The sequence below is a fragment of the Leopardus geoffroyi genome, chromosome B4 (genome assembly GCF_018350155.1).
Source record: "Leopardus geoffroyi isolate Oge1 chromosome B4, O.geoffroyi_Oge1_pat1.0, whole genome shotgun sequence".
Classification (NCBI taxonomy): domain Eukaryota; kingdom Metazoa; phylum Chordata; class Mammalia; order Carnivora; family Felidae; genus Leopardus; species Leopardus geoffroyi.
Window position 1 is genome coordinate 30,144,225 of NC_059341.1, and position 27,199 is coordinate 30,171,423.

At 39.7% G+C, this 27,199-nt stretch overlaps 1 protein-coding gene and 1 long non-coding RNA gene across 7 annotated transcripts in view; one reads left to right on the forward strand and one right to left on the reverse strand.

The window, feature by feature from the left end:
- The window catches only part of NRP1 (neuropilin 1), a 139,391-nt gene that overhangs the window by 78,432 nt on the left and 33,760 nt on the right, over positions 1 to 27,199 (reverse strand). For all 6 annotated transcript variants that reach the window (XM_045465306.1, XM_045465305.1, XM_045465304.1 and 3 more), the window contains one exon: positions 3,649 to 3,830. In XM_045465306.1, coding sequence (XP_045321262.1) covers positions 3,649 to 3,830 — 182 coding nt within the window. The remainder of the gene's footprint in view (positions 1 to 3,648; positions 3,831 to 27,199) is intronic.
- LOC123591274 lies at positions 7,508 to 25,269 on the forward strand. The gene is made up of 3 exons (XR_006709198.1): positions 7,508 to 7,621; positions 14,094 to 14,123; positions 21,709 to 25,269. It is a non-coding gene; the product is annotated as an uncharacterized LOC123591274 (long non-coding RNA).

The window sequence follows — 27,199 nt, forward strand, 5'->3', positions numbered from 1 at the left end:
ACTTCCCAAAAACAAGCAAGGCAGGAGTGGGTGAAGGAACTCTGTAGAGAGTACAGAAGCACTAAACAGGAGAGAGGGAGAGCAGCCCTGCGTGTCTAGGCATGAGTGAGCTGCTGCTGTGAGAGGTGACACATGGCATTGGCCGCCAGTGAACACTGTGCTCTTGATTTATTTGTAAGACTTGGAGGACCTTGTGTGGCTGTAAGAATGCCACGCTTCATTGTTAATGACAATAAGGGTACACAATAACAGCTAAGATAGTCTCCTTGGAATTATTATTAAAATCCAGACTCATAACCAAATAACATGTGAAGGGATCAGTCTTGCTCTCAATAAATGCCATGTCTTCCCCACATGGACACGCAAAGAAAATGTCTACAGCTTCTTCCAGCAGTTGAGCCTGGATAACCCAGACCAAGGGAAGGACGGGCAGGAGTGATAGGTAGTGATGCTTGGGTTTCCTGGAGAAATTGTTTTAGGTGAGTAGGAATAATTTTCAGGTTGATGGCCCAATCTTTCACCATCTAGGAAAAGACACATAGAAGGGGAAAGTGAGGGACCTGGGTAGAAAGTTAGGGTGTCCAGGGTGGCTCCAGGAAGCATGGGAAGAGGTGGGGACTGGCTTTGCTGACTGACCTTTGCAAAGGTGGCCTTTGAGAAATGCAGCCTTAGGGATGCAGAAATGGCCTAAAATTTCCTTAGAACTGTAATCTAGTTCCAGAAAACCTCAAGGCCAACAGGTGAAAGACTCATTTATTGGGCCAACTATAATTAGTATAATTTATGTGTTTTGAGGAAACTTGAAATTGCTGCACTCTGGAAGAAGTGGTATGTTTTCAAAAATAAAAAAAGGAGATTCATGGATTCTATAATATCATTAAATGGCTTTTGAGGAAAATAATATCCATGAACCTGTATATGTATGCATAAATGTATTCGTTAATGACTTTCTATGAAACACCTGTAAGGACTACAGTATATGCAGTGAGGGGGGGGAAAGATGTTTTCTTTGCATTTTTCAGGTGGTACCAATCTGGTTGGGAAATAAAGTATGCATATACGAACAAATTTGAAAATATTAAGAAGCATAATGGTTACTGAAACATACTTGGATATATGTGTGTATACATAATATGCATTATGTGTATATTGTGTGTATGTGTGTGTGCACTTGCATGTGTAGAGGACAAGTTGGGTATATGCATAGGAAAAAAAAAAAGTAGAAGAATTAAAAAAAGCTTCTTGAGAAGAAGAAAGAAAAGAGCCAGGTTTCCATGGAGGTTAAGGGATATAAACTGATAGAGAGCGAGGGCTCTGAAAGCTAATGGCACCAGCTTCATCCATAAGCATTGTTTACTGAACACATCTTTGGTGACAGGTATTGGCTACATGTTTCTCATGTTTTCATCTCAACTTATCTTCTCAATAAACCTGTGTTGGATATTATTATCCATTTATCAGATGAGGAATCCAAGTCTCTGAACATTCAGATTGATAGTCAGAGGCAGAATTAAACTTCACGTTCAGGTCTGCTGGACATTACCCAGTGCACTATCCGAGGCAGGAAACCAGGTGTGGATCTGTGGGATTTGAAGCTGGAGAAGGTTGGGAGTACTTGATGTCAAGCCTTGAGCTTGACCCAATGGGACATTGAGGTTTAACCCAATAGGTGATGGACACCTGCCATAGGCATTTGGAGGACAGTGGCTTGATGACTGTTTGAGAAGCTGTGTGTAGCATTAGAAAACATAGGGAGAACCCAAATTGGGCCTATTCAGTTAATGTAGTGAATGCAGAAAGGCAGCATGACTCTTGGAGGCTTTTGGATGTAAATTCAAAAGAACTAGAAGCCATATTGGATGTAGAGAGGCAAGAAGAGAAAGAAAAAATAAGGTTTCAAGTTTCAAAGGTGGTGTTGGAGATCAGGATAAGGAAATTACAGTACCTCTGAGGAAATGGAAGTATAGGGGGCTGAGTTCATTAGGAAGGAAAATGAAGAATTCTCAATGACTTAGTTATAGATCTCTCTCTCTCTCTCTCTCTCTCTCTCCTCTTTCGACTATCTTCAGATCTTCGAGAAACACTGAAAATGAAAGGCTACTCCTAAATTCCTTTCTGACACCTTATTTTCTTTGATAGTGCCATATGCCGGTAAGTGAGCAAATGTAGATACGTGTGTGTGTGTGTCCATATACATACATGTACAATGTGATTTCTACAACAGGTCAAACAGCTTTCAAAACAAGAAAATATGTATATATGTAATCAGCTGTACATGCTGAAGTCATATGTATACTATTATTTATTCAAATGTTTGTAGAATTGTTTCTATCTATCCATACTTGTATGGGGCAATGGCAGATTTCTTTGAAATTTTAAGAAGTTGTACCAATGTTCCTAGAAACTCCTAATGACTCCTATTTGTTATTCTCAGTTGCCACTGAGACTCTGTAATTGATGTAACTAGATTTTTTTCTATTAAAAAAAGCTCCTATTCTAGGACAGTACACTCAAATCTTAAGCTTCTGTCCCTGGATTGGAACTCCCACCCACCACATTACTGCCAACCTAAAACGGAAGGTTAAATTTAACACATTAAAGGAATCTACCAGCTGTTGTGAAAAACAGTGACATCTGGATAAAGATACATTGTTTATCAATTGACTGATATGTGCATTCAATTCTTCAAGGCTGGGAGACTAGGAATTGTCAGATTCTATCCATCTCAATATATACCATTTGAACAGAAGATTACTACTAAGTGATTATATCATAGAGGGAGAAAGATCTTTATTTCCTAAGGGGAATGGCATTTAAAGCTTTACTGTTTTGGTTCCTCCAAGAGGTTCTCTCTCCAACTATTCCTCTTCTTAACAGACATTAATAGAAAGACTCTTCTTCCTTCAGCAGCTTTAGAAACTCTAAGACCAGCAGACTGCTTTCCCTTTCCTGGGAAATACTAGTTTTGAGTTTTGTAATGAAATAAAGGGAACAGGATGTATGTACATGGCTTTAAGATAAAGGAGACTCACACATTTTGAATGAAAGAAATAAAACTTCAAGAGAAGATCACACTTATTTTTGAAGAAAGATAAGAATAAATGCTCTTAGAGAGTTTTACAGAATATATACCCTATAAACACTGGTCAGCACATTAAAATGATGCAATTTTGAGTCCTGAAATACTTTAAAAATATTTTTTAAGGTTTATTTATTTATTAGAGAGAGAGAGAGAGAGAGAGAGAGAGAGAGAGCGCGTACGCGCGCACGCACAAGTTGGGGAGGGGCAGAGAGAAGGAGAGACAGAATCTGAAGCAGGCTCCACGCCATCAGTGCAGAGCCTGATGTGCGGCTGAAACTCATGAACTGTGAGATCATGACCTGAGTCGAAAATCAAGAGTCGGACCCTCAACCGACTGCGTCACCCAGGTGACCCACTTAAAAAAATCTTTAAACACGACTTCTTCCATACATTGGGTAATTTTCCTTTGTTTAAAGTATTTTCCAACAGTTTTGTAATGGGAATATGCAATTTTTTACAAGAAGATCAAAGCATTATGCCTTTGTCTTCTTTTCCCTTTGTCATTCATGGAATCAAACAATGGTAATGAACGTTTAGCCACACTTGTTCTGCAGGAAGTCACTCACCTCTCTTGAAAATTTCATAACGTATGGAAAATCCAGCACCATGTGTCTCATAGTCAGAGACAAATTTAATAAAAAGAAATGGCCCTGAAGACACTACAGGGGAAGGAGCAATCTTCCCACAGAACTTTCCCCATAAGCGTCCATTTTCATTGTCTCCATCGATGACCTCCACGTAGTCATACCTAACATAAATACAGGAGACAACAGGTTAGTGAGAAATGCCCTTTTAATTTCAGTGATTTAGAAGGCAGCATTATCCAGCATAGTCTGTTAGGAAAACAGTGCTATCTGTATTCACCACTGTATTACATGGAGGGATAAAAATCTAGCAAAATGAAATAATCAAAATGGACTACATCATGTCTGTATACATCATCTGGCAACACAGAACTATTAAGAATAATGGTGTCCATTATACTTGCAGACAATGTCAGTTAAAGTAACCAATTAACAAGAAAAAGAAAAATCTCACGAGCACAATTCTCTATTATTAAATTGTGTTCCTTTGTCTGTGGTGGTGGGGTGTCAATACATAATGCTATGCATTCTTTTTCAAACTGTGAAGTTCTTTTATGAATCCAAAATGTCTCCTTGGCTGGAGCTCTCCATGAAAAATACTTTGATTTCTGTGAGCGACCCTCTAAACATATGGCCACAGAATAATAAACAGATTCTTTACTATTTAACTCAATTCTACCAAACTCCAGACTTCTTAGGAAAAACTCTCTCAGTATCCACAGTGGTTAAAACACAGATCATCTTCTCCAAAGCTATACTTGAATTGCAGAACATAATCTCTCCAAAGAAAAAGGTTTATTTAAAAATGGAAAATTACTGTGTTTATACCCACCAGCCTGAATCTTTAAAGGAATATTGTTGCTTGAAAAGGAAATGTGACACACTCCAAGTCACCAAAGTGATGTGATTTAAAAAAAAACGGGCTTAATAATAATACACTAAGGAGACAAATGGTAAAGGAAGTCACAATAAAATATTATTCTAAATATTGTACTGAGATAACACATATGCTTCTTTACCTCCAAGAGGTGGGGAGCCGTCTCCAACAAACCAGCATTCCCCCTCAAAAATAGGAAGTTTTGTTTGTTTGGTGTTATACTCTTAGTGCCTTTCCCTTTCCTCTCTTGTTATTTACCAAGTCACCTAGGATCCAGATGATCTGAGCTGTCTTCCATTTTTCTTCTAGAACTGACATGAAAACATTACAGTCCATTCATTTCAAACCTTTATTTTATTTCTGCGTTTGACTTGGTTCAAAAGTCCTGCGATATATTAATTTCAGGAATGGCTAGAATATGGCAGTAATATAAACTGTATCTGGCAATTTAAAAGAGATCAAAGTGGGGGAAATCTTCATGATGACCAATGTCATCTTTAACAATCTCTTTTCAAACTGTCCAGGACACATTACTTATGTTTACATAAAGTCTCACGAGGGAACTGCAAAGATGATATCACTAGTTAGAGTGGACAGCTTAAGGCTCTCTAAATTAAAAATGACATTACCTCATCAGTTAAAATTGTGTGCCAGCTTTGTGTATATCAAGAAGAAAATAAAGCTGACATTGATGGAACTAAGCATTAACATATGTGAATTATTGTATTAACTGCATTTCCTTTGCTGCATCTGATGTTTCCAGTAGTAATCATTGGCTGGCCCCTCTGCAAAACTATGGACATGCACAGAAGAATTGTTCATTTCTCAATACCTTGGGAGATGCTTTGCATGTTAAAAGAAGATGAAGCAGGAAGGGGGAGAAGAAAAAGCGGAGGAGGAGGAGGAGGAGGAAGAGGAGGAAGAAAGCATTATGCTCAAAATCCTTACTGGCCTTTTACACTTAACTGGGGGCAGCTGGAAAGGACACCATCTCTGTATTCATTAAGCCTCCACATTGGCATTTATGTAGTAATTCCTTTTATCTCTACTGCTTCATTGACTAGACAGGTCTGCATGTTTTGCCCCACGTTTGCTTATAATTTAACTGTGGTTTGAACTGTTGGCTATGTTTGGCCTGGTGATGGTGCAATATAGGCTTTTTACTTGAATCTTGACATGGTCTGAATACTAAGTGGCCAAATCTTAGTGCATTTTGCTTTCCAGGCACAAATAAGGGAGGTGGGTCAGGCTTTCCTAAGAACTGGGGGCTCTTCTGTGAGGAGCCTTTCCTCCCAGGTAGGAGAGAGAGCTCAGCTAAGATAGTGCCAGTGAGTTGCAACAGAGAAAGAAGCTAGTATTTTAATTCACATATCTTCTAATAGTAAATACCAGGCTCTCCTCTTGGCAACAGTAAAAGCTATTTTTAACAGGAGGAGAGGGATTAGAATCTCTTCCCAGCAAGAGATAAGTCATTGCATCGTTAAGTGCCAATTTTAGGAAATTGAATTATTCGGGGATACAATAGTTACATTTATAAACTGGAAGGCTGCTATCATTTTAGCACTTCCCTTCAAAGCACCATCCAACAGGGCCCCAAAGAGTGTCACAAATAGCAGTTCATGTAAATATTCAGGAGGGTTTATGTGCACAAGTTGCAAAGGGTAGTACTGCCAAGGAAGTTAAGAAAGCAGCTTGCATCTCCCTCTGGAGTTGATACCAGTTCCACTCCATAAGTTTCTTGCTGGCAAACGTGGTGCCAGGAATGCAGCAGGCATGCCAGCAATCCCTCCCTAGAGACTAAATGTGTCACCACAGCAACGCACCCAGCCTGCATTGGCCTGAGGCCCGAGATACTGAGTTTGCAAATTTCGCTCCCCCAGGCGGCTGCACATTGCTCTGTTAGTGCTCCAGTGTGACAAACGCTGCACTTCTTGGAATGTCAAGATCCCTGGTCATGACGGCAGGGACCTACACAGGTGGAAGCCGGGCCACTTGCTTGACTCTCGTGCTGAACCCACACATTGGAGAAGAGCCTGAGGAGAGCCGGGAACTGTGTCTCAGGAACTGGACCCACGCATAGAAGCTAGAGGAGGGGTCAGCAAGCTGACATGCCCATCCGTTTGGAGCCCTGCTCCAGAACATGAATGCTCTAGGTGACAGGGAAGCTGCCTCTGAGTCCAAAGCGCACTGTCTTTCTGTGCAGGGGCTTGGAGGGTCCCAGCCAAGGAAACCCTTCCTCAAACCTCATCCTGTCCACTTATCACACGAATGTAAACGTCATGTGGATTTTTTAAATATTTAGAGGACAACCAAGCTCTCCCCCTTTAGGCATCCTGCCACTTTTTTTTCTTAACTCTCCTACCTTAATGCTTTCCCTTAAGGAGCCTGCATTTACTGGGAAGTAACTCTTTTACAACTTAAAGACACTTTACCATGGTTCCTGGTTTAGGGTGTGGTACTATGGTGGCGCTTCTCAAGAGTGTCCCAGGCTTGGGAGAGCAAGCTGTTATTATTATTTTTTTTTTAATGTTTATTTAGTTTTGAGAGAGCACAAGCAGGGGAGAGGCAGAGAGAGGGAGACAGAGGATCCAAAGTGGGCTCTGCACTGACAGCAATGAGCCCGATGTGGGACTCCAACTCACGAACCCAGATCATGACTTGAGCTGAAGTCAGATGCTCCACTGACTGAGCCCCCCAGGAGCCCCAGGAGCACAAATTCCTTAAGCTAAAGGGTGTTTTGCCCTCACACTCCCCCTTCCCTCACCCTACCTGGGTATACGTGTGTGGTGAAACATTCTGAGTCCTAATACTAATCACGAGTTAGGTTTCCCATAAGAATGATAAAAGAATAAAGATTTCCTTCTAAGAATTCTTGAAAGGATTACCCAGAGATTATTTTTTTTTTTTTTTTTCTTTTGGGAAGTTTGAATTACGGCTTTAGGAAAACCGCCAAGTAGGGGGAGAAGGGATGGGAAATGAGAAATGTACTCAGTCACTAAAGAGTGGTTTCAGAGGCTTTATAGGTACGCAGTGCTGAAGAGACGAATAGCACACTTTACTCAAGTCAGGTTTTCTCTGGTGAGTACAAATGACCCCTGACTCTCCATGGTGGAGCCCGCTAATGGGAAGAAAGCTAATCCTCTGCGGGGTGTTGTCTGTACGGGGGAGCTACTGTACCAGCCCCTCACAGCTTCTGGACGTTCTCGTATGATTAGGAAGGGGGGTTATAGGTGGTGGCGTCTTTTTAATCTCCTTCCAAGAGGATCTGCCCCCACGTGCATGTGTACATTAATAATGGAGAAACCTGATACCTGACATCATAAACCAGAGTGAGAAATGATGTTGGCTAACATAATTTTCACCTGCAAAAATGTGTTTCTTTGGATCTTTGGTTTATTTTGCACAAGGCATTAATAGCTATTCCTACTGAACAACCTGTAAACGATTACTACACCGCTGTCCAAGAATTACCTTACATATTCCCCAGCAGAGAATGGGCTTTACTCTCAGAGCATTAGAGAAGGATTTGGAAATAAAAATATACAATGATGGGGCTAGAAGAAGCCAATTAGTCTGTATCTGTATCTGTGTTTCTGAGTGATTTTACATGATATTCACCCCTAAGTTCTGGCTTGCTTGCAATGTTCTAATCAAGATATATGAAGAGGCTTATAAGGTTCATAGCTTCTTATTGAGTAAAAACAATTTTTAGAAATCCATTCAAAGGAAATAATCTGGAATCATGTCAAATATTTATGCAAAAATATTTCCTGAAATTTTATTTAGAATAATGGGGGAAAATGGAAATAAGGCAGGCAGGAAGGAAACAAGAAGGAATTTATATACATTCATATCATGGAATATTATTCAGCCACTAAAAGCATATTCAACAAAAGACTTTTTTATAACATAGGAAAAATGTTAATGATATCATAAGTGAAAAGTAAGAGCATAAAACCCTATATACAGTATATTCTCAATTCTTAATCATATGAAGAAAAAGAAATGGAAGGGAGTACGTAGAGCCATTAATAAGTGACTGTCTCCAGGTAGTGAGATTATGTTCCTCAGTCATTTCTGTATTTTTCAAAATTTTTACAATGGATAAGTGTTCTTTGTAATCAAATAAAAGTTATTTTGAAAAGCATTAACTATCTGTATATAAAGTAGCAAATCAATATCCTGTTGCCTAGCTAATAATTTTTTATTTCTTGGTCAGAAAACACTTTTTTATGAGGTTTTATTTGGAAATAAATCAAAGGCTTCATCTTTTTAAAAAATAACTGGATCAGTGAAAGTCTGTGTGCTTTTTTTTTTTTTTTAAGTATTAGAAAGTTAAAATGAATCATATATGATCTGATAGCGTCTGATACTGGCAATAATACTTGCCATTTGTATGGTAATTTCCACGTTACAAAGTGCTGTCAGATGTACTATCTAACATAGTCTTTCCCATGATCCCAGGAAGGCACTGATCAGGTGGTACCATCCCAGAGGGAGCACAGAGCTGGGGAAGCACTGGGTGGGAGACACAGATGAAGAAATTTGCATCCTTTCGACAGTGCCTACTTTTGGGCAAATTTGATTCCTATTTTTGTTCTTGTTACTCTTTCTCATACATGTATTTTGAGAGGTGGAGGATGGGTATGACCTTATTATTTTAGAATTACTTAGTAACAACTCATAATTCATTTTCAACTGGTCATTGTTGCTAGAAAACCACCACATCGACTAATATTTCATTGATTTTTTTCTTAACAGTGTGCTAGAGCTATATACACAGACATATCAGTGTGTATGGAGGTTTATGTGCATGTGTGCATGTGTGAGACAGACATAGACAGAGATAAGAGAGAACCACTGGCCTCCAGGGAGTCACGTGGGTTGAAAGTTTCAGTGGAATTGGTGGTGGTCATTTAATGGGCCTCTTCCAGAGCTATTCTAGTCCTGGTCCTGGTCCTCCTGCTTGGGCTGGATGTTCAGGGACCACATGACTAGAACCCAAGCCCCGCCTGGGCAGTAGAGAAATAGAGATGAAACAGAGGAGGGTGCTAGAGTGTTATCGAATAGCAGCTCAAATTTTGGTTTCTCCCCACTGCTGGCACTGGGGTCTGAACACAGATTACTCCAGTAAGGATGGGGCAGGCACAGAGACTGGATTATGCAGGCCTATCCACACTCCCCAGGATGGTAAGTGGGAAAGGCAGGCTCACCAGAGCTGGAGTCGGCCTGGGCCACTCCCCCAGGAAGGAGGTAGTAACACACCAAACTCAGGACAAGGAGAGGGCCTGAGCCTTGGGCATGGCCAGAGAGCCCTTGACATTTTCAGAGGGACAGAGAAACTGGGCTGTGCTGGCTGATTCTATGAAGTGACAATTTCTAAGAAAGCCATTCTGAATCTGGCAAAAATTTTAAATTTATACTATAGACAGAAATTGTTTTGTTTAATATTTTGTCATATTCCCCTTTAATGTTTGTTTCTAAGTTAATAAAGTAATTTTCCCTTATTAAAATAATGCTAAATATTTTTTCCTAATGATACATGTTTTTTCATATATAATATATATATATGTATATATATATATATTTTTTTTTCTCCCTGTATGCACTCTGTGTATTATAAGTAGGATTGTAGGACATGAGTCTTTAAGCTAAGCCTCATTTTAACCTGTGCTGACACTTTCTAAAAGTCAGTCTCCCTTATTTCTATTCTGGCAATCCTTCTGATATGCCCCAAGTCTAGTTATCCTTTTGATACACCCCTAACTTCTAGTCCATAGCCTGACTATAGCTATACTTATGATGTGGTTACGAATAGTTGCACTAAGTGATATGATCTTGACAGTGTCCGGGCATGGGGGAGCATTATTTCAGTTGCGGAGCTACCCAACATAGTGGTGACCCCATTCACTTATAAGGAGAGTGGCATTTTATCAACATTGCCATTTCTCTACCCTGGAGTTCCTCAGTACAGAGCTCAAGGTCCAGAGGGCAGGGATGACAACCCTGGCCGGCTGGCTGCGCCCATGCCACAGAGCTGGGAAGTAGGTGGTGCTAAAGAGAACAGGTAGCTTTGCTTAGTGGCTGCTGGATGTACTCCAGCCAAACCATGCCTCCTGTAACTGACTTTACAGATAGTGAATGGGAGGCCAATCCCCTACCTCTCTTAGAACAAAAACTGTTGCAAACGCTTTTGTCTTGTCATTGTTCTCCTCAAAGGCTTGCAAGATGTTAATCTTGCACTTGTCCACAGGCTTCCCGATAATTCTCCTGCAGGAAATCCCAACACAATACAGTCTCCCTAGCATCTTTTCCAGAAGGTGGTTCTGCTGATTCAGTATAGTAAGGGTTTCTTTATGTAGGTAGTCAGATAACTTGTTCTCAATAATCAGAGTATAGTAAAACTCATAAAGCTAATCTCACACATTAAAATTTTCATCTTTAGGCTTTTGTGATGCCTCAGGGTCATTATAATGAATATCCATAATTTTATTGCAGCTATTGAAAACTGATGATTAATAGACTAGATAGTAACATAATAATATGTATGAGAGTTAACAGTCCCAGGAAACGAGGCATTACAAAAGTAAAGAAAGAAAGTGTTAAAGAAAAAAGTTTTACTGGAGTAAAATTAAGAGATATTAAATGGTTCTCCCTGGAGCCATGCAAAGGGATGGCAGTTGATTACGAGGGATGCCGTGGCTGGTCAGGACTAGCGTAGGAGAAAACATGAGATAATAAATGTCCATCAGGTTATAGACAGATCCCTGCTGCTGCATAACAAATCACCGTGAAGAGAGGGGCCGAAGACAACACATATTTATTAGGTCACATAGTTCAGCAGTCTGGCATGGCGTGGCTGGGGCTCTCTGCTCGGGGCAACCTAAGACCAAAATCAAGGTGTCAGCAGGGTTGCATTCTCAACTTGAGCTTGGTGTCCTTGTCAAAGCCCACACCACCAGGGCAGAATTCAGTTTCTTGTAGCTGCCGGACTGCAATCCCCACTCTCTTGCTGGCTGTCAGCTGGGGGCTGCTCTCAGATCCTACAGACCACCTGCACCTGTCATCATGTGGCCCTCTCCAGCTTCAAAGCCAACAGCAGAAAATCTGCCTTACTCATGCCTCATGGTCTTGAGGAAAAGCTCAGTCCCTCCTAAGGGCTCATTTGATTAGGTCAGGCTCATTCAGGATCATCTCCCTTTCTTGAGGTCTGCTGGTTTAGCCACTTAATTAAATCAGCAAAATCCCTTTGTAGCAGCACCTGGATTAATGGCTGATTGAATAACTGGGAGAAGGTGTGTGCATCCCAGGGGCCAAAGATCCTGGGGGCCCTTCTTAGAATTCTGTCTACCACACAGACCAAGCTCTGGTAGGACAGACGGGGCTTGGAAGCTACAGTAGAAACCAAAGCCAACAGGGATCATCCGCTTGCATCACCTGGTAGAGCAGAGATTAGTAGATACAGGGTAAGACTAAGGATGGGATTAGGAAATTGGAGCAATCATGGAAGCAATTTTAATGTTCTCATGTCATGTTGGCTGCTGGTTTGGGATCCCTGAGCCCGCAGGCATTGCTTGCAGGGAAAAGGAAAGCAGGGTTCTGGAGTGAGCCAGACTCTCCTGTTTGAAGCAAAAACAGAACTTCCAAGATTGCCCAACACATATGTCTGGAGACAGAAAAGTGATAATAGCTTAATTTAAAAATAAATACATAAAAGAATTCAAGACATGTGGTATAAAATAATGGTCAAAATACATAATTTTAATAGAAAATGTTTGGAGTTAAAATTTCTCATTTCTGAGGAATCTCACTTCGTAATTAAGATTTATTGGAATGGAAGATAAAAAAGAGTCCTTCACATGGGAAAATATTTCTATGATTTAACTCAGATTATGAAATTCAATGATGCATTTTAAATGGAAGAGAAGGAACACCTCCCTTAAAACAACTATCCTCCAGAAGTGATGGAGTCTTTCAGTGTCAAACTTGCAAAGTTCAGTATTTATAGAAAAATTCACATGCCTTTAATTACAATAAACTCAGTTCCCAAGTAAAACTGTGCCATCTGGAAGATATTAACATCATTTACAACTTGTTCGCCTCCCTATTTCATAGAAAATTTTTACTTCTTGCCAACTTTCCACTGTTCTCAGGGAAAAAAAAAAAGGAATTACTTGTATGGATTGTCTCAAGATGGGTTTATATAGCAAGTCAAGCCATCAGGAAGTGACAGAGGGGTTTTTTTGGACACATTTACTTCCTTCTTATTTATTTTAAATCCTTGTATCTTTAAGGTTTTTTTTTTTTTTTTTTTTTCTAAAAAGATATTCTCTTCTCTCTGCTCCTCTCCTCTTGGCCCTCCAAAGGGAATAATTTTGAGTTTTTTAAGTTAACTGAGCTTCTTATAACGTGGCCCAGTGGAGAGATCTGGGGCAGGAAGAACAGGGTTCTGGTCTGGGCTCTGAACTTCAGGAACCACTCAGGCACCTTTGGTCTGTCAAGATGTGTCACTATATTTGACCTCCCACAAAGTGTCACAGGGGTCAGTGAGGCAAGGAAGTGCCACCTGCCTGACCATCAGGCAGTCAATTTAGCCAAATTGGGACAACTGTGATCCAAGTCCTTACACTGTGCCACTGACTAGCTGAGTGCCTTGGGCAGGTATTAACCAAACTCTGTGAGCCTCTGTTGCTCACCTGTACAATGGACAACTCATATGAGGATTAACCTACAGGACGATAGGGAGGGTTAAATTAGGTAATGAATGTAATGACCTTTGCCAGGCTTGATGTCCCTTCCCAAGTGAGGTTGGAATGCATAAGAAGGAAAGAGATGAGTGTATCAAAAAGTAAATGGGGGCTTTGTTTTCCAAAAGGTATGCCACCAAGCTCAAAACAGACTGTGTAGTTCAGGTAGTGCAGGAAATCTAACTACTGTTATCTCCCAGGGGGATCCATCAGTCACATGACTAAGTCTCAGAATATGACCATAATAACCTGTTATTCTGAAAAATATGACTTGCGATGGCAGTAGGTCTTGCTCCAGTACTACCACCAAAAGTCAATCAATGAAAACCATTGTCAATAATGGAATTAAAGAAATCAATTTATAGATAACCACAATATGTTTTTTTTTTTAAATCACTAAGCCTGTTAAGTGTTTCCACTGATGTACCCAACTGATTTAATGATGTGCAGTTGGATTAGTACTCTTAGCATGCAGTGCTGAATTTTCTCCAAAAGCCCCCATAATTGGTACAATGGAAGCACCCCGGGTACAACTTCCAGTTATAGAAAGGCAGTGACTCTGGCTTATAGTGTCACAAAATCATAATCCTCAAGTTTCCTTTTTCATTGTTTGGAAAAAGAAATAAAGCAATAATTCTGCTTTAGACTATAGGACCTGAGGTGCTAATTTCAAGAATTTTAAAAATATCCTCCTGATTACTTAGTAATTATTCAGTGGGGATCTAGGTAGTTTGCAAATCAGAGCTGCAGGAACTAAAGTTGGCAAATACTCATTTTTTTAAGTTTTTTTTTTTTCTTTGCAGGTTAATTACAGTAGAACGCTATGGTGTCAGGTAGGTGAGATTACTCATTCTGGAATGGGGAAGTCCCTTACCCTGAAATGGCTACCCATCTTTTCTGAAAAAAAAGTGGAAAGAAAAAAAAATGCCAAAGAAAAATGTGTCTAGTGACACAGATTAGTTTTCCTTTTAGTGACACGACCAGTGAAAGCAACATTGAGTTGAATTTTAGTATGGACAGGGAGCACTGACCCTAGTTGGAACTCTACGATTCTGTTCAGTAGGTCCTAGAGTTTACCTAAGATACAAACCACTAAGCTAGCCATAACTAAGAAATATGAATCTTTTAGGTATAGGCCTAATGCATTTATTTAAAAAAATTATATTTTAATGTTTGTTTTTGAGAGAGAGAGAGAAAGACAGCACAAGCAGGGGAGGGGCAGAGAGAGAGAGAGAGAGGGACAGAGGATCCAGAGTGGACTCTGTGCTGACAGCAGAGAGCCCGAGATGGGGTTCGAACCCATGAACTGTGAGGTCATGACCTGAGTCAAAATTGGACGCCCAACCGACTGAGCCACCCAGGCACCATGGGCCTAATGCATTTATAATACTAGAATGAAATACACTTGAGAAAAATAGATCATGGTCAAAGGGAGATTTGCCTTTTCTTTAACCCCTAATGTTTACTGAAAGCAGTGTACTGTTGAATTGATGTAGGCCATCTTTAGAGTTCGGTGCATCCATGCTTACAGTATTCTTTTCTGTTTTTTGGTTTTCATTATTTAAGATTCTATTAACTTGAAAAACAGGTGTATCAGCTGCACATGACTGGGTCACTAGTAGTTTTACTAACCTAGCATATATTCTGAACCCCCAAGTCGATTAGTAATACAAAGAATAATTTATGTAATGAGAAATATATCTATGGACATAAAATACTTCAAATGTCAACTAGGGTTTCTTCTATATTACAACGTGCAAACTAGTTAAAAAATATATTCAGGGAATCATTGGTTACTGGCCTAAACATTAGTTTATATGATTTTTTCTTATCACTGATTTGCATTACAGACTCAGTAATTAATTGGTATAGAGCAAGACTCGAACTATCTCTGTGTTAGGAGCAAGCTCATGGAGAGAAGAAAGGATTTTAATGATCTAGGTGGCCTCATGATTTATGCAGACCTTAAAGAGTAACTGCGTGTTTAGAAGAAAAGAAAGCAGTGGCCATAAACATTGCCAGTAGCCTAAAAGCAGAAGCACCATCTAAGTTTAACCATATGAACACAGAGGGGGTCAGTTTGCCAAAATGGCTCTCTGGTGGAAGCATGGATTTGACTCAACCAGGAGATCAGACAACCTCCGTCCTACCATCTAAACTCCTCCCCAACCCCAAGGTGTCTTTAATGGCAAGCTTCACAGAAAGGAAAAGGGAATAGTCAAGTTTGCTGAAACAAAAGGGAGCATAAAGGGAGCATTTCCAAATACACTCTTCTCTTTATCACAACATAAGCTAGAGAAAGGCATAAAAAATTTCCTCTTGATGATAGTAAAGACTCAGCTGTAAAAACAAGACAGGTAGGCAAAGGAGGTAGAAGGTTGTGCTTTATCTTCCCTTACTTTGACTAATTATTCCATAAGGAAAGGTGACTTTTTGCATTAAAAACCAGAATACATGAAACACTGAACATTTCACTATATTTAAACAGCTTACTTTCTTTGAACGCTTTTAACGTAGAGGGCTACGGTTTATTGCACTTTATAAATAAAAGTTTGTTAAGAGAATTGATAGTGTAAAGTCACACGGAGAGATAGCAAGGTAGTTTTTCAGCATTTTAGTTCTTGAATTATTTGGGGGCAAATAAGTGCTCACTTACAAATGTACAATAAAACAGGCCCTTTGAGAATCCTTCAGGGGAAACTTACCTAAAATAGTGCAGGTCTTTGAGATTATCACATTACATTAAAAATATCCCATATTTCAGATATTTCATTAATTGTGATTGCTTTTTTTCTCTAGTAATGGCCAATTACCTAGATAATATTATTGTTGTTTTCATCAATTTCCAATCTGTTGTGTTTGCCTTTATTATTATTATTTTTTAATGGAAGCAGAAATAGGGGAGAATTGGTCCTAAAATGTGTTCCCCAGAATACTCATGAAATGTTTCACGGAAAAAATAGTTTTTTTTTTTCCCAAATCATCTGGGAATGCTACATGTTGTAATGTTCCTTTTGTGAATATTCACAATTTATGTCAGTATATTAAAGGCTCTGAGAAGTTCCACAGGTCTGAAACCTTGATTTAACTTGGTTTAACCCAACATGTGCCAATCTATTGATTGTAAGTGTCTTTTATTACATAATACCTGTGGAACTATTGTTCATCAAAGTATTTTCAAAGTGTTATTTTGGAAAGTCACTGACTTTGAACTAGCCACAGGTCAAAAATAATAAAAAATTCAGGAAGGGAATCAATTTTGTAAGTGATGACATAAATTTGTGAAGACAGAGATAAATTTGGCAACATAATTCCTTCCTCTTTTCTGCCTTAAATGTTAGGAATTTAATTTTAATCAGTGCTTGGAAAACTGTTTTAGCAACTGTTTCTAGCTAAACAAGTACAATGCTGATCCCTAAGACTGATCCCTATACTTGGTAAAACAGGCTTGACCACGCCTGACAGATGCACTTGGCTAGATTACTCTAGTTTGCATCTCTGAGAGCAGGAATTGGGAATGTCCTGATTTTTACTATGTAGTTCATGTTGTGGTGAGCACCATGAAGAGAATTAGCAAATTTTACAGTGGGAAGAGATCTGAGGGATAGGAGACCAATACTGCATTGTATAGGGGTGCCTGGCGGGCTCAGGTGGTTGAGCATCCGACTCCTGATTTTGGCTCAGGTCATGATTCCAGGGTCATGAGATCAAATCCGCTGTCTGGTTCTGTGCTGAGCATGGAGCTTGCTTAAGATTCTCTCTCTCTCTCCCTCTGCTCCTCTCCCCCACCTCATGCACTCTCTCCCTCTCTCTCTAAAATAAAAAAATTAAAAAAAAATTAAATTTTATAGATGAGAAAACTGAAGCCAAAAAACGCTTAAGGGGAGTGGAGCAATATTTCAAATCCAGTTACCAGAAGAACAAGAACATTCTACTGTATTTTGATGAACGACAAACCATTACATCCCATTTATGAAGAGATGATGAAAGGGTCTTGATGGTCATCAGGGTTTACTTCCAATTTGAGATTCCTACCAAGGGACTGCTCAGCCTTGCTCCAAAACCTATAGGAAGAGGAGATGGACTGAGTCCAGGCAAGGAGTTCATTCCATCTTTGTCATCCTGATGACTATTGTGTGTTCCTTGTTTTGCCTTGGATCTGCTCCCTCAATAAATGCTTCTTCAGTATTTAATGTAGCTTCCACCCATTATCCTAAGACCACATTCAATTCCTCCTCCACAGGACAGCTCTTCAGGTATCTGTGGATAAGCATTACAACCCTAAAGTCTCTAACTTTTTTGGTATTATAAGAATAGAAAAAAATTAAAGAACACATATATGAGACTGACACTTTTGAAAACAGGCGAAAGCACAGATATGTAAGGAACCACTTCTCAAATTGCTCAAAGGTTGTTGAGACAAGCTTATTTTAGCAAGTATAAGGACGGTGAGCACTATGGAAGGTGCGTATGTATTTCGAACACTGTAATGTTGTGGGCACTTGGAGTAGTGTTGGTGATACAAAAGGCAGGGTGGGTGGCTAGACTTCTATTCTCCTCTCTTCCATACCCCACCATGCCTTCCTTCTCCCTCCATTCCCATACTCTCCAGCCTCCACGTTTCCTATTGATTTGGGGCTAGGCAATCTTGACGCAGGGTCTTGCCATGGGAATGACAAATTGTCTCTGTGGAGCAGGGACCCAGGAAATGGAGAGAGGTTCAGGGCAGAGGAAGGGCTGCTCTAGATCTCCCCATGGATGGAGCCAGAGGGCGAAAGAAATGCCCAGATGACAATTTAATACAAAAATTTTCCACATTCACATTGAGGGTTGGCTTTCTGATGCCAGAGAAAGAATTTATTTTGCTGATTTTTCTTTTACAAACTAGGCACACCAGCCAAGAACTCCCAATGCTGGACTGAGAATGTTCCTATTTTTGTAACTGTTAAATTTATATGCTGAATTTTCTCTTACTCCCTTCCTCCTCACACGCACTACTATGTAATTTCATGCCAACCAATAGTCCCTTTAACATTTGTGTGTGTGTGTGTGTGTGTGTGTGTGTGTGTGTATGTGTGTGTGTGAGTGTAATATAGCAAGATTGTTGCTATACTGTAGAAATGTCATTGATTCAGGATACTTTTCCTAATGACAGGTTGTAATAATTCTCCTTGCCAGACATAGGCGAAATACCCATTTTCATTAATTAAGCACACACATAGCCTTAATCATTTTTTAAACCTTAAAATAGGCTTTTGTAAGTTTAGAATCAAATGGCTTTTATATCAGTTTTTTTACTACTGAATTCCTCCTTAATTATTCACTGATGAACATACACTCCAGAAACACAGGTTAATAGTTCAAATACTATCAAAGCAGAAGGAATGTTGGGTTTAGCAGTCATTAAAAATAATAACTTCAACTTGATTTTTTTCTAATTTTTCTTCTTTAAAATCCAATGTCTTCAAAAATACTTGCCCCTTAATGTGTGACAGACATGTTAAACACAGGCTGTGTAAATGTTTGAACAGTAATAATATTGATCTGTTCAATGGAAATGTTCTGTACAAATGGCAGACCATTAGCAAAAGCTTTGATTTTTACTCCCATTATGCTTTGCAATTAAGGAGGAAAGTATTCTTAGCATGTGTGACACATATATGTGTATATATAATTTTTGGTGAGAAAAGCAATAATAGCTTATATTGATGCAACACTCTTTTTCTGCAAAGCTGAGAAAGCTTTTACACTTGGCATTGTTTTATAGGCTTGAAAGGAAAGAGTGAATACATGGTGTCCTGTGACATGTGAGGGTGTCTTTACTACAGCTACGTCCACATCATGACCAGAGTAGCTGGTCGATTTTGTTAAACCATTGGTGTCACAGGCGATTCTTTACTGAACTTACTAATGAATAAGCTGAATTAACTCCTGAATTGCTCACCTAGAGTCACACAGAAGTGCCTGGAATAGAGTCAAGGGTATGAGTGGCAGTGTAGACAGAGCCGACTCCTCATCCTTGGCTCTCGACCTCACTGTCAGGGACCAAAAAGCAAACCAATAGCATGGATGCTAGACGGAAAGTCCAAGAAATAGAAGATGATGTGAAGATATCTCTCTAGCAAGGTGTTTCCCACTGCCTCTCAAGCACGCTCTGCTCGTTCAGTACTTCAGTACTTCAGAGCTGGCTCAAGGTAGAGTGTCAGCCAGGCTCTTCTGGGGCTGCAAACAACATGACGTATCTCTCCCTTGTTCTCCCCTGGACTTTTGAAAAACAGTGTTTAAGTGTAGATAGAAGAAATGCTGATAATGGCCTTAAAAAAAAAAGGCCTACTAGAGAAATGGCAGGGTAAAAAGGAAATTAGAAACGATGACTTGAAGGCAAATGCATGTCGTCTGAAGACACAAACCCAAAGAGTCTTCCCCTGGCTACTCCTGTGGGTTTCTGCTCCCAGCCTCTCTGCCCAGTCACCACCCCTGGGATAGTACTACTCTTCCAAAGACCAGAGACAACTTCCCTGACACCTCTCACCTAAGAATAACTGCACAGAATTGTTCTGGCATCTCTTTTCCTGGAAGTTTCTCTTTTCTTATTTTTGCCAAACCAAATTCCATTCTTTCAAAGCCCAACTCAAGGTTCATCTGTTCTGTGAAGCTTTCCTTATAGTCAGTCATCTGTAGATGTTTCCTCCACTTGAATTTATGGAGCTCTTTGTTAGCCAGTATGGACCAGGTAATTATATTTGCCCAGTGTTGCCCTGGAATTGGTTTTTAGGTGTTGCCATGCCCTAGTTTTTTCCCTGATAAGATTTCTGGTAGGTAGAAAATATGTCTCTCTATTTATCTCGGGCTTTTATGAGAATCAGAAACAAAACTGCCTCCCTGGAAAAAAGCTCATGCTTATGGAGAAAATGAATAAACAAGAAAAATCGCAACAAACATCACATAACTCAGGTAGTCCAACTCTTTGGTATTGATATTGTAACAACATTTCAGCTGCATTGTCTAATTTGCTTACTAAAGGTTCTGGAAGAAAACAAATTATGCTCTAAGAAATTTTTTCTACAAATGATATCAATCACTGTGGGGAAAACTCAAGACCCTGGGTGGTTTTACGTTTGTTCCAATTACATTAAACCTTATTAAAATAGCCATCATGACAACAACACCTCTGCAGAGGAGTATGCCAAATACTTAGGGGCATAGTCTCATCTACCGTTCTGGGATTTGGGTACCTAACTCCTATTAGTGATAATAGGTATTACGTCTATAAATCCCCAGTCGCTCTGTCAATCCTGTTTCCACAGGTGGAATGATGATTCTAATGAGGTCCATGTCTTCAAGATTCTATTTAGAAAAATATACTGTTTAGACCTCAACTTTTCTGTGATCTCTGGTAGTGTTACTGATAAGGGCAGCATTTATGCATTTCAAATTATATGTTGTAATTCATTGTCTTTTAAAGAAATTTGCTCCACATAAAGTCTCAATCCAACTGACATTAGTTGTGTGCTTGAAACACATTCAAATGGTAAAATTTGCCTAATGAAGCTGTTAATTATTTTCTTTCCGTTATGTTCCCTCTCTGCATTATCACTCTCCTCTACTTCCTTCAATTAGGGGACAGGGGCGCCTGGGTGGCGCAGTCGGTTAAGCGTCCGACTTCAGCCAGGTCACGATCTCGCGGTCCGTGAGTTCGAGCCCCGCATCAGGCTCTGGGCTGATGGCTCAGAGCCTGGAGCTTGTTTCCGATTCTGTGTCTCCCTCTCTCTCTGCCCCTCCCCCGTTCATGCTCTGTCTCTCTCTGTCCCAAAAATAAAAATAAACGTTGAAAAAAAAAAAAATTAGGGGACAAACATCAAAAGGTTTCAGAGACTTTATCACTAATCTGAGTGCACTACACACAATCCATTCTCTTTTCTTTAGTGTGTGAACAAAAGAATTCACTACCATTTGTACCTAAGGTCAGTATCTGTGGAAGCCAACATTTTAGACTATTTTTTTCCATCACTTGAATTCCAAATTCTTATCCTCAAACGCTTTTCACCTGCTTTAAATCCGGAGCCTAAGGAGAATAGCACAGCCTGTTCTAATAATCTTTGTCTGTAATAAGGCTTAGAGATGTAAATTATAGGTTTGTTCTTTTATTTCTCCTTTTCAGTACCTAAGTAGCATTAAATGGAATATAAGTCCAGCAGGCACATTGCAAGTGAGAATGTATATGATGGTTATGTGGGATGTCTGTAGTTACATAGATCCATGTAAGCATGAGCATAAATACAAAAGATTACAATCTTATCTAAGGAAGTTTCACTTATAAAACAAAAAGATTCCAAATCTGTGCTGGTTTACACAAAATGTTGTCATTTGGAGTCGATTTTGTGTGCCTCTGTTACCAAGAGGTTTTCTTATCCATAGGAGCCACCGAGGCAGTCGTGGATGACTGACCCCACTTAATCCAAACCACAGGACTGACAAATGATTAATTCTGGTCGTCAGATGATTAGCCCTATTCATGGGGTCACAACCTTGCCTGCCACTAACTTGCACCTAAACTCCTCAGGAAAGGTAAGGAGACTTGAAGGAGCCATTTTTTAAGGCCAATTCAGTGCAACTGCAACAGACCCTGTATTCTGTGCACGCCTTCTCCGAGGAGTCCGATTTCCAGTTTTAGTTAAATTAGTTTCATATCAGTCAATACTTGTTTAAAAATATGTCATAAGTCTCTGTGGCTTGTGCATGCTTCAATTACTTCTGATTATTACATCAAGATTCGCAAACAAGATACCAGAGTCACTCTTATTTACTGCAAAATGCTATTGAAACAAACTGAAATTCAATTTCAGAACAGATTGCAGTAACCCATCAAAACAGAGCAAGTGGAGAGGAAGTTGGGCCTGGAGGTGTGCTGGGCCATTGTTAAATGCAGGACAGCATCTCACCTAATAATTTAAACATGGTCTTGTGGCCTGACATTTTTAATGCTTTCTTGATCTCTTTCTTCTGGCTCTTGTGTGTTCTTTGCCACTGTGGGGTGCAGTGAGTTGCAGGTTATGGATTAAATATCAAGCCCTCCTCTGCCAATAGCACTTTTAGGAGGGGAAAAATGATTGGGTACTTTTATAAATAGTCACGCCATAGGTGTCCACAGAAAGCAGTGTTTATGCAGGGCTTTTAAAAGCTGCCTGCCTTTTAGACACAAACCAATCCATAAAAATGCCAAGTTCAAATTTTCAGCCATTATCTGGGCAATACATCTCAGGCACCTTGGTAGGCTGATTGGACATTTTTGTCAGTGCACATTAAGATCCCAGCCTTAACTAATGCAATCTGGTTCTAAAAATTAATTTAACTTACACAAATGCCCTGATAGGCAGCCCATGGTTCTCATTTATTTAGCAATTCATTGCATTTGGAATAAACTAGAGGGTTAAGAATTCTACGCTTGAGGCAGCTCTGACTCTGAAGAACAGAAACATACACAGATTTCTCCCATCATTTGTTGCTTCAGGGCAAGAGAAAAGAAAGCCACTGTAATTTGGAGACAAGACTTTTCCAGACAACTATGAACAACAGCAACCATAGCGCGCCACTAAACAGAGCTGTGTTGTGGAGACGTGGAGAGCAGTAAGACATCTGTGGGGTACATAGAGTAGATGCAAATAGAATCTTCAAAAGAGTGTCGGCATGAATTCTAGAGAAAACTGAGTGCTTACAAACTCACTTATAATAAACATTTAAAACATGGGTCAAAAAGTGTTTCCTGGAATTAGAGAGTCAATTAAATGGGGACAAAATTTAGAAGATACGTATATATCTATATATCTTGTCTCCCTCTGTCTCTCTCTCTCTCTCCCTCTCTCTCTCTCTACACACACACACACACACACACACACACACACACACATATCTATCTTATATATATAGTCACATATCTGCCATATATAGTCATATATATATTGCCATATATTACATAAAGAGAGAGAGCGAGGGAGGGAGAGAGGTTTTTATATATCTATTTTCAAGTTGAAATGTCCTTGAAAATTGTCTGTTTGAGCTACTTATTTTTAAATATGGAAACTGAGACAGAGAAGTGGAGTAGCCAAGATCAGAGTGAGTTTTAACATCCTGATACCCTAGCTACTATTTTTCCACAGACTTCCTAAACATGTTTTTCACTTGCATGGTTTAAGAACATGAACTTTCTCTACAAATTTACTTTTGCCCTGATTTTTCTTGAATAACAGGATTCTACAGTTGTTGGCTCCCTTGTTTCTCTAGCATATATGTGAACAGCAAGCAAAGTGATTTTTAAAATCCCCACTTGAAAAAATAAATGTTTTCAAGCATTCTGATGGGCTCAGTTAATGTTTAGCTACAAATATGGGAGGAGAGGAAATTAAGTTTTCTATGCATGTACCATTGTGCTGACTTTGACCCTGAACCTTAATGGGCAGAGAAAGGCATCTGAGCATTTTCATGGGAATCAACAATGAAGGGCTTGAGTTCATTTGTACAACCTAATCCAGTTCAGGCAGATGAGCAGATTTGTGTCTGTCCTACGTTTAAAACCCATTGAAGAAAGAAATTCCACAGCTTCCCTAGTAACTTATTCCTGCATTCTGTAACCTCTACTTTGAAGAAAATTTTTGAAGACAGTTCCAACCTGTTTCGTTTCAGTTTCAGAACATTTCTTCTTCTTTCCAATTTATTTAAATGTACGCATGCACATATACTTAAATAACAATCTATTTTTATTCCAGAATACTTAGATTCTCTATTTCTTTTGAGATGAGATAAGAGACATTTATGAAATATAGACTTTAATATAGTAATCTGGGAAGGAACTTTTCCAGGCTTTTCCTTCCCTGGAATGTTTTTGGCCCAGCCAATTTTGATTCTAACATCTTTAGTAGATACCTTGGCTTCCAGTGTGGAAGAAAACAGAAAGAGCGTTGCATCCTTAGAATTTTACAACCTGTTTGGACTATTACATCTTTATAACAGCGATGGTGTACTTAATCACACACAATTTGTTTCATCGTGCTAGAAACAAAGAAAGCTATCAAGAACAAGAATTACAGAAGGGAATTGGCAGGCATCTTCTCTGACCCCTAAATGTTACAGATAAGGAAACAGAGCCCCTAGTAAGTGATGTGACTGCTACAGGTCATATGACCAGGAGACTGCAGCAGAGTCAATAGTGGACTCTGGATTCTCTCTCCCCATTCCAGCGCTTCTATTAAAACACACTCACTCAGCATTCAGCAAGAGGGAGAAGACAGAAAACATATTTGTTATCTTTGAAGGAGGAATGCTTGGCATCTGCTAACAGCACACACACACACACACACACACACACACACACATGCACACACATGCTTAAAAGCCACAAACATCCCTTAAAACATAGCTGATATGTATAATAGGTATGTGGCATTATCACCATACTGAGGATTTATCAATTTTTGCATTACCATGTGAATGAATGAATTTCACTCCCCCATACCCAATGTGTAGTCCTCCATCACAGTTGTAGTGTGGATAATGTTCCTTCTTCAGACAACTCAAAGAGGTCACTAATACCAGCTAAATATATTCTTTACTTCATGTTACCTTGAACAATAACATGTGTGAGCAAATTCAACAAAGTAGAACTTTATATAAAATCAGAGTGGGGTTTACAACCTCAAGTTAAAATTGACGTTATTTCTTGCAATAAAATCACTTACTGATTTTTATGTATATGTGACGTTTTATGTAGTGGTGAGGTCCCTACATTTCTCAAAAGCTTTGGGTTAAGCTCTTAGAATGTGAGAATCGTAATGAAGTCTAAAGTGACATCTAACTTCCTGCTAACATATGTAAGTCCTTATTCTGGGTGTGATCTTTTTCACAAAATAATGTTTCAGCAAAACTCATTTCTAGCAACTTCTCAGAGATAGAAAGGGCCAGAAGGATAAGCACTGGAAAGTTAATGAGGAAGAAAAGCAGTAATAAGCCAGTCTTTGTGAAATCCTGAAGGGTTCACCCGATGTAAGTGAAACCTGGGAGAGAACCGACATCCACTTTGTATCTGAGCAAATTCCGTAACATTAAACAAGGAACATTTCCTCTGTGCCACAGCTACCAACTTACTGAGCTGCGAGGGTTGACTGCCCCTCTGAAGCTCATGCAGTGACAGGACAGCCTTGGTCAAAGAGTCAGGAGGGACTCGGGTGATGCTGGGTAAGTCACTTGACTGGTCTGGGCCTTTGTTTCATCTGTAACCTAAAGGTATTGCCCCAGAAGATCTCAAAGGCCTTTTCCATTAACAACACACCAGGATTTAAAAATAGTCGTGTTGGTTCTGGTTTTACCATAGCTATGATCAAGATCCAGAGCCTGTGGCTTGCCCTGATACGATCTCTGTCATATGTGGGCACTTGGACCTAAGGCCAGTCATTCTTCAAGTGTCAAACAGTTACAAAAGAATTTAACATTATGAGGTTTTCCTTTTGATGATTATCTTTTTAAAAACCTGCACTGCAAACATATTCTAGATCGCCTCGATAACCATCATATAAGGAACATTGCCATGTCTTTCTGTAGTCATGCGTGTATTTGGGTTTATGATTAAATGAGTGAGAAGTGCAGATCCCCTGAAGGCATGGCTTCCTGTGTAGACAAAGGCTTCCCGTTCATTCAAACAGACACAAGTGGTTGGGATGGGCGAGTCATACCAGATAACACAGGAGTAACATAGAACTGTCCTCTAAAGCACTGGGATCCTGGCCATTGGCACCATGGTCTAGTCACTGGGGAACTAATAGGCAGTAGTTCACAAGTGACAACTCCAGACATAAATAGGCAGTGAACAACTTTTTATTATTTTCCAACATAATAATATTTTGGGCTACACCATTAAATTAATCCATCATTAATACGCCATTACTTTAAACCACCATCAGTGGCTAAAACAAATTAAACAATAAAAAATTAAAAAGGAAAAACAGCAAAGGCCATGCTAGTAGCCAGAAGGGTTGTCCATTGTGCTGAAACTCAAGGAAATTAAGTTGATAATAAGTTAAGTATAAAACTGCAAACCCATCATGCTATTATTATGTTACCCAATGACAGGGATTTTGTTTCTGCCAAATGTCATGATTCATCACGTAAAATTGACGCTGTTATCTGAGTGTTTTGGTTTTGTTGTTATGTCAAGATTAATGTGTAAACTTGCATTATTTTATTTATTCTGTGGGAATGCTAAACATAAATAGGACATGAACACATGTTTGTACGTGTATAGTAAGCAATATAATAATAAAATAATTTTCAACACTAAAGGTTGGCGGGAATGCTTTTCTTGAAAGGGGGATAAGTATATTCCTTAAGTTTGGGAAACACTTTTCTTTCAGCTGTATCCTCAGGCTTTTCAGTGAGGGCAGGAACCGACAGCCAGACAGGAAGATCTGTTTGAAGGCAAGCTGCCCCTGGTCCACTGACCTCTCTAGAGGTTAGTTTGACTGTTCTGGAACTCTCCATCTCCTTTTCCTTTTAGTTACTTTAAGTAGACCTATGAAAAATGATTCCTTTCATCTTAATCCTGCTTCTTATACCCAACCAGCCCAGAGCCAGCTGGAAATAAGCTTGTTCTTTGATGAGAAGCACAAGGAGTTTCTGCACTCTCAGGGTAGGCCTAATGCAGACAGGAGTGCCAGGAAGGTTGATCTGGAGCAGTCACTACCCAGGAGTGGCACAAGGGGTCTGTTCTTACTCTAGAGCTGCAGGGATAGGATGGGAACAGGTAATCTGGCAGCCAAGTGCTCCAAGGCCACACACCAAGTTTGGTTTAGGCAAGTCAGTCAGTTCCCTGGGAGGCACCTACTGGGCCACCAGAGTCCAGACAGCATTAGCATGTCAGTCC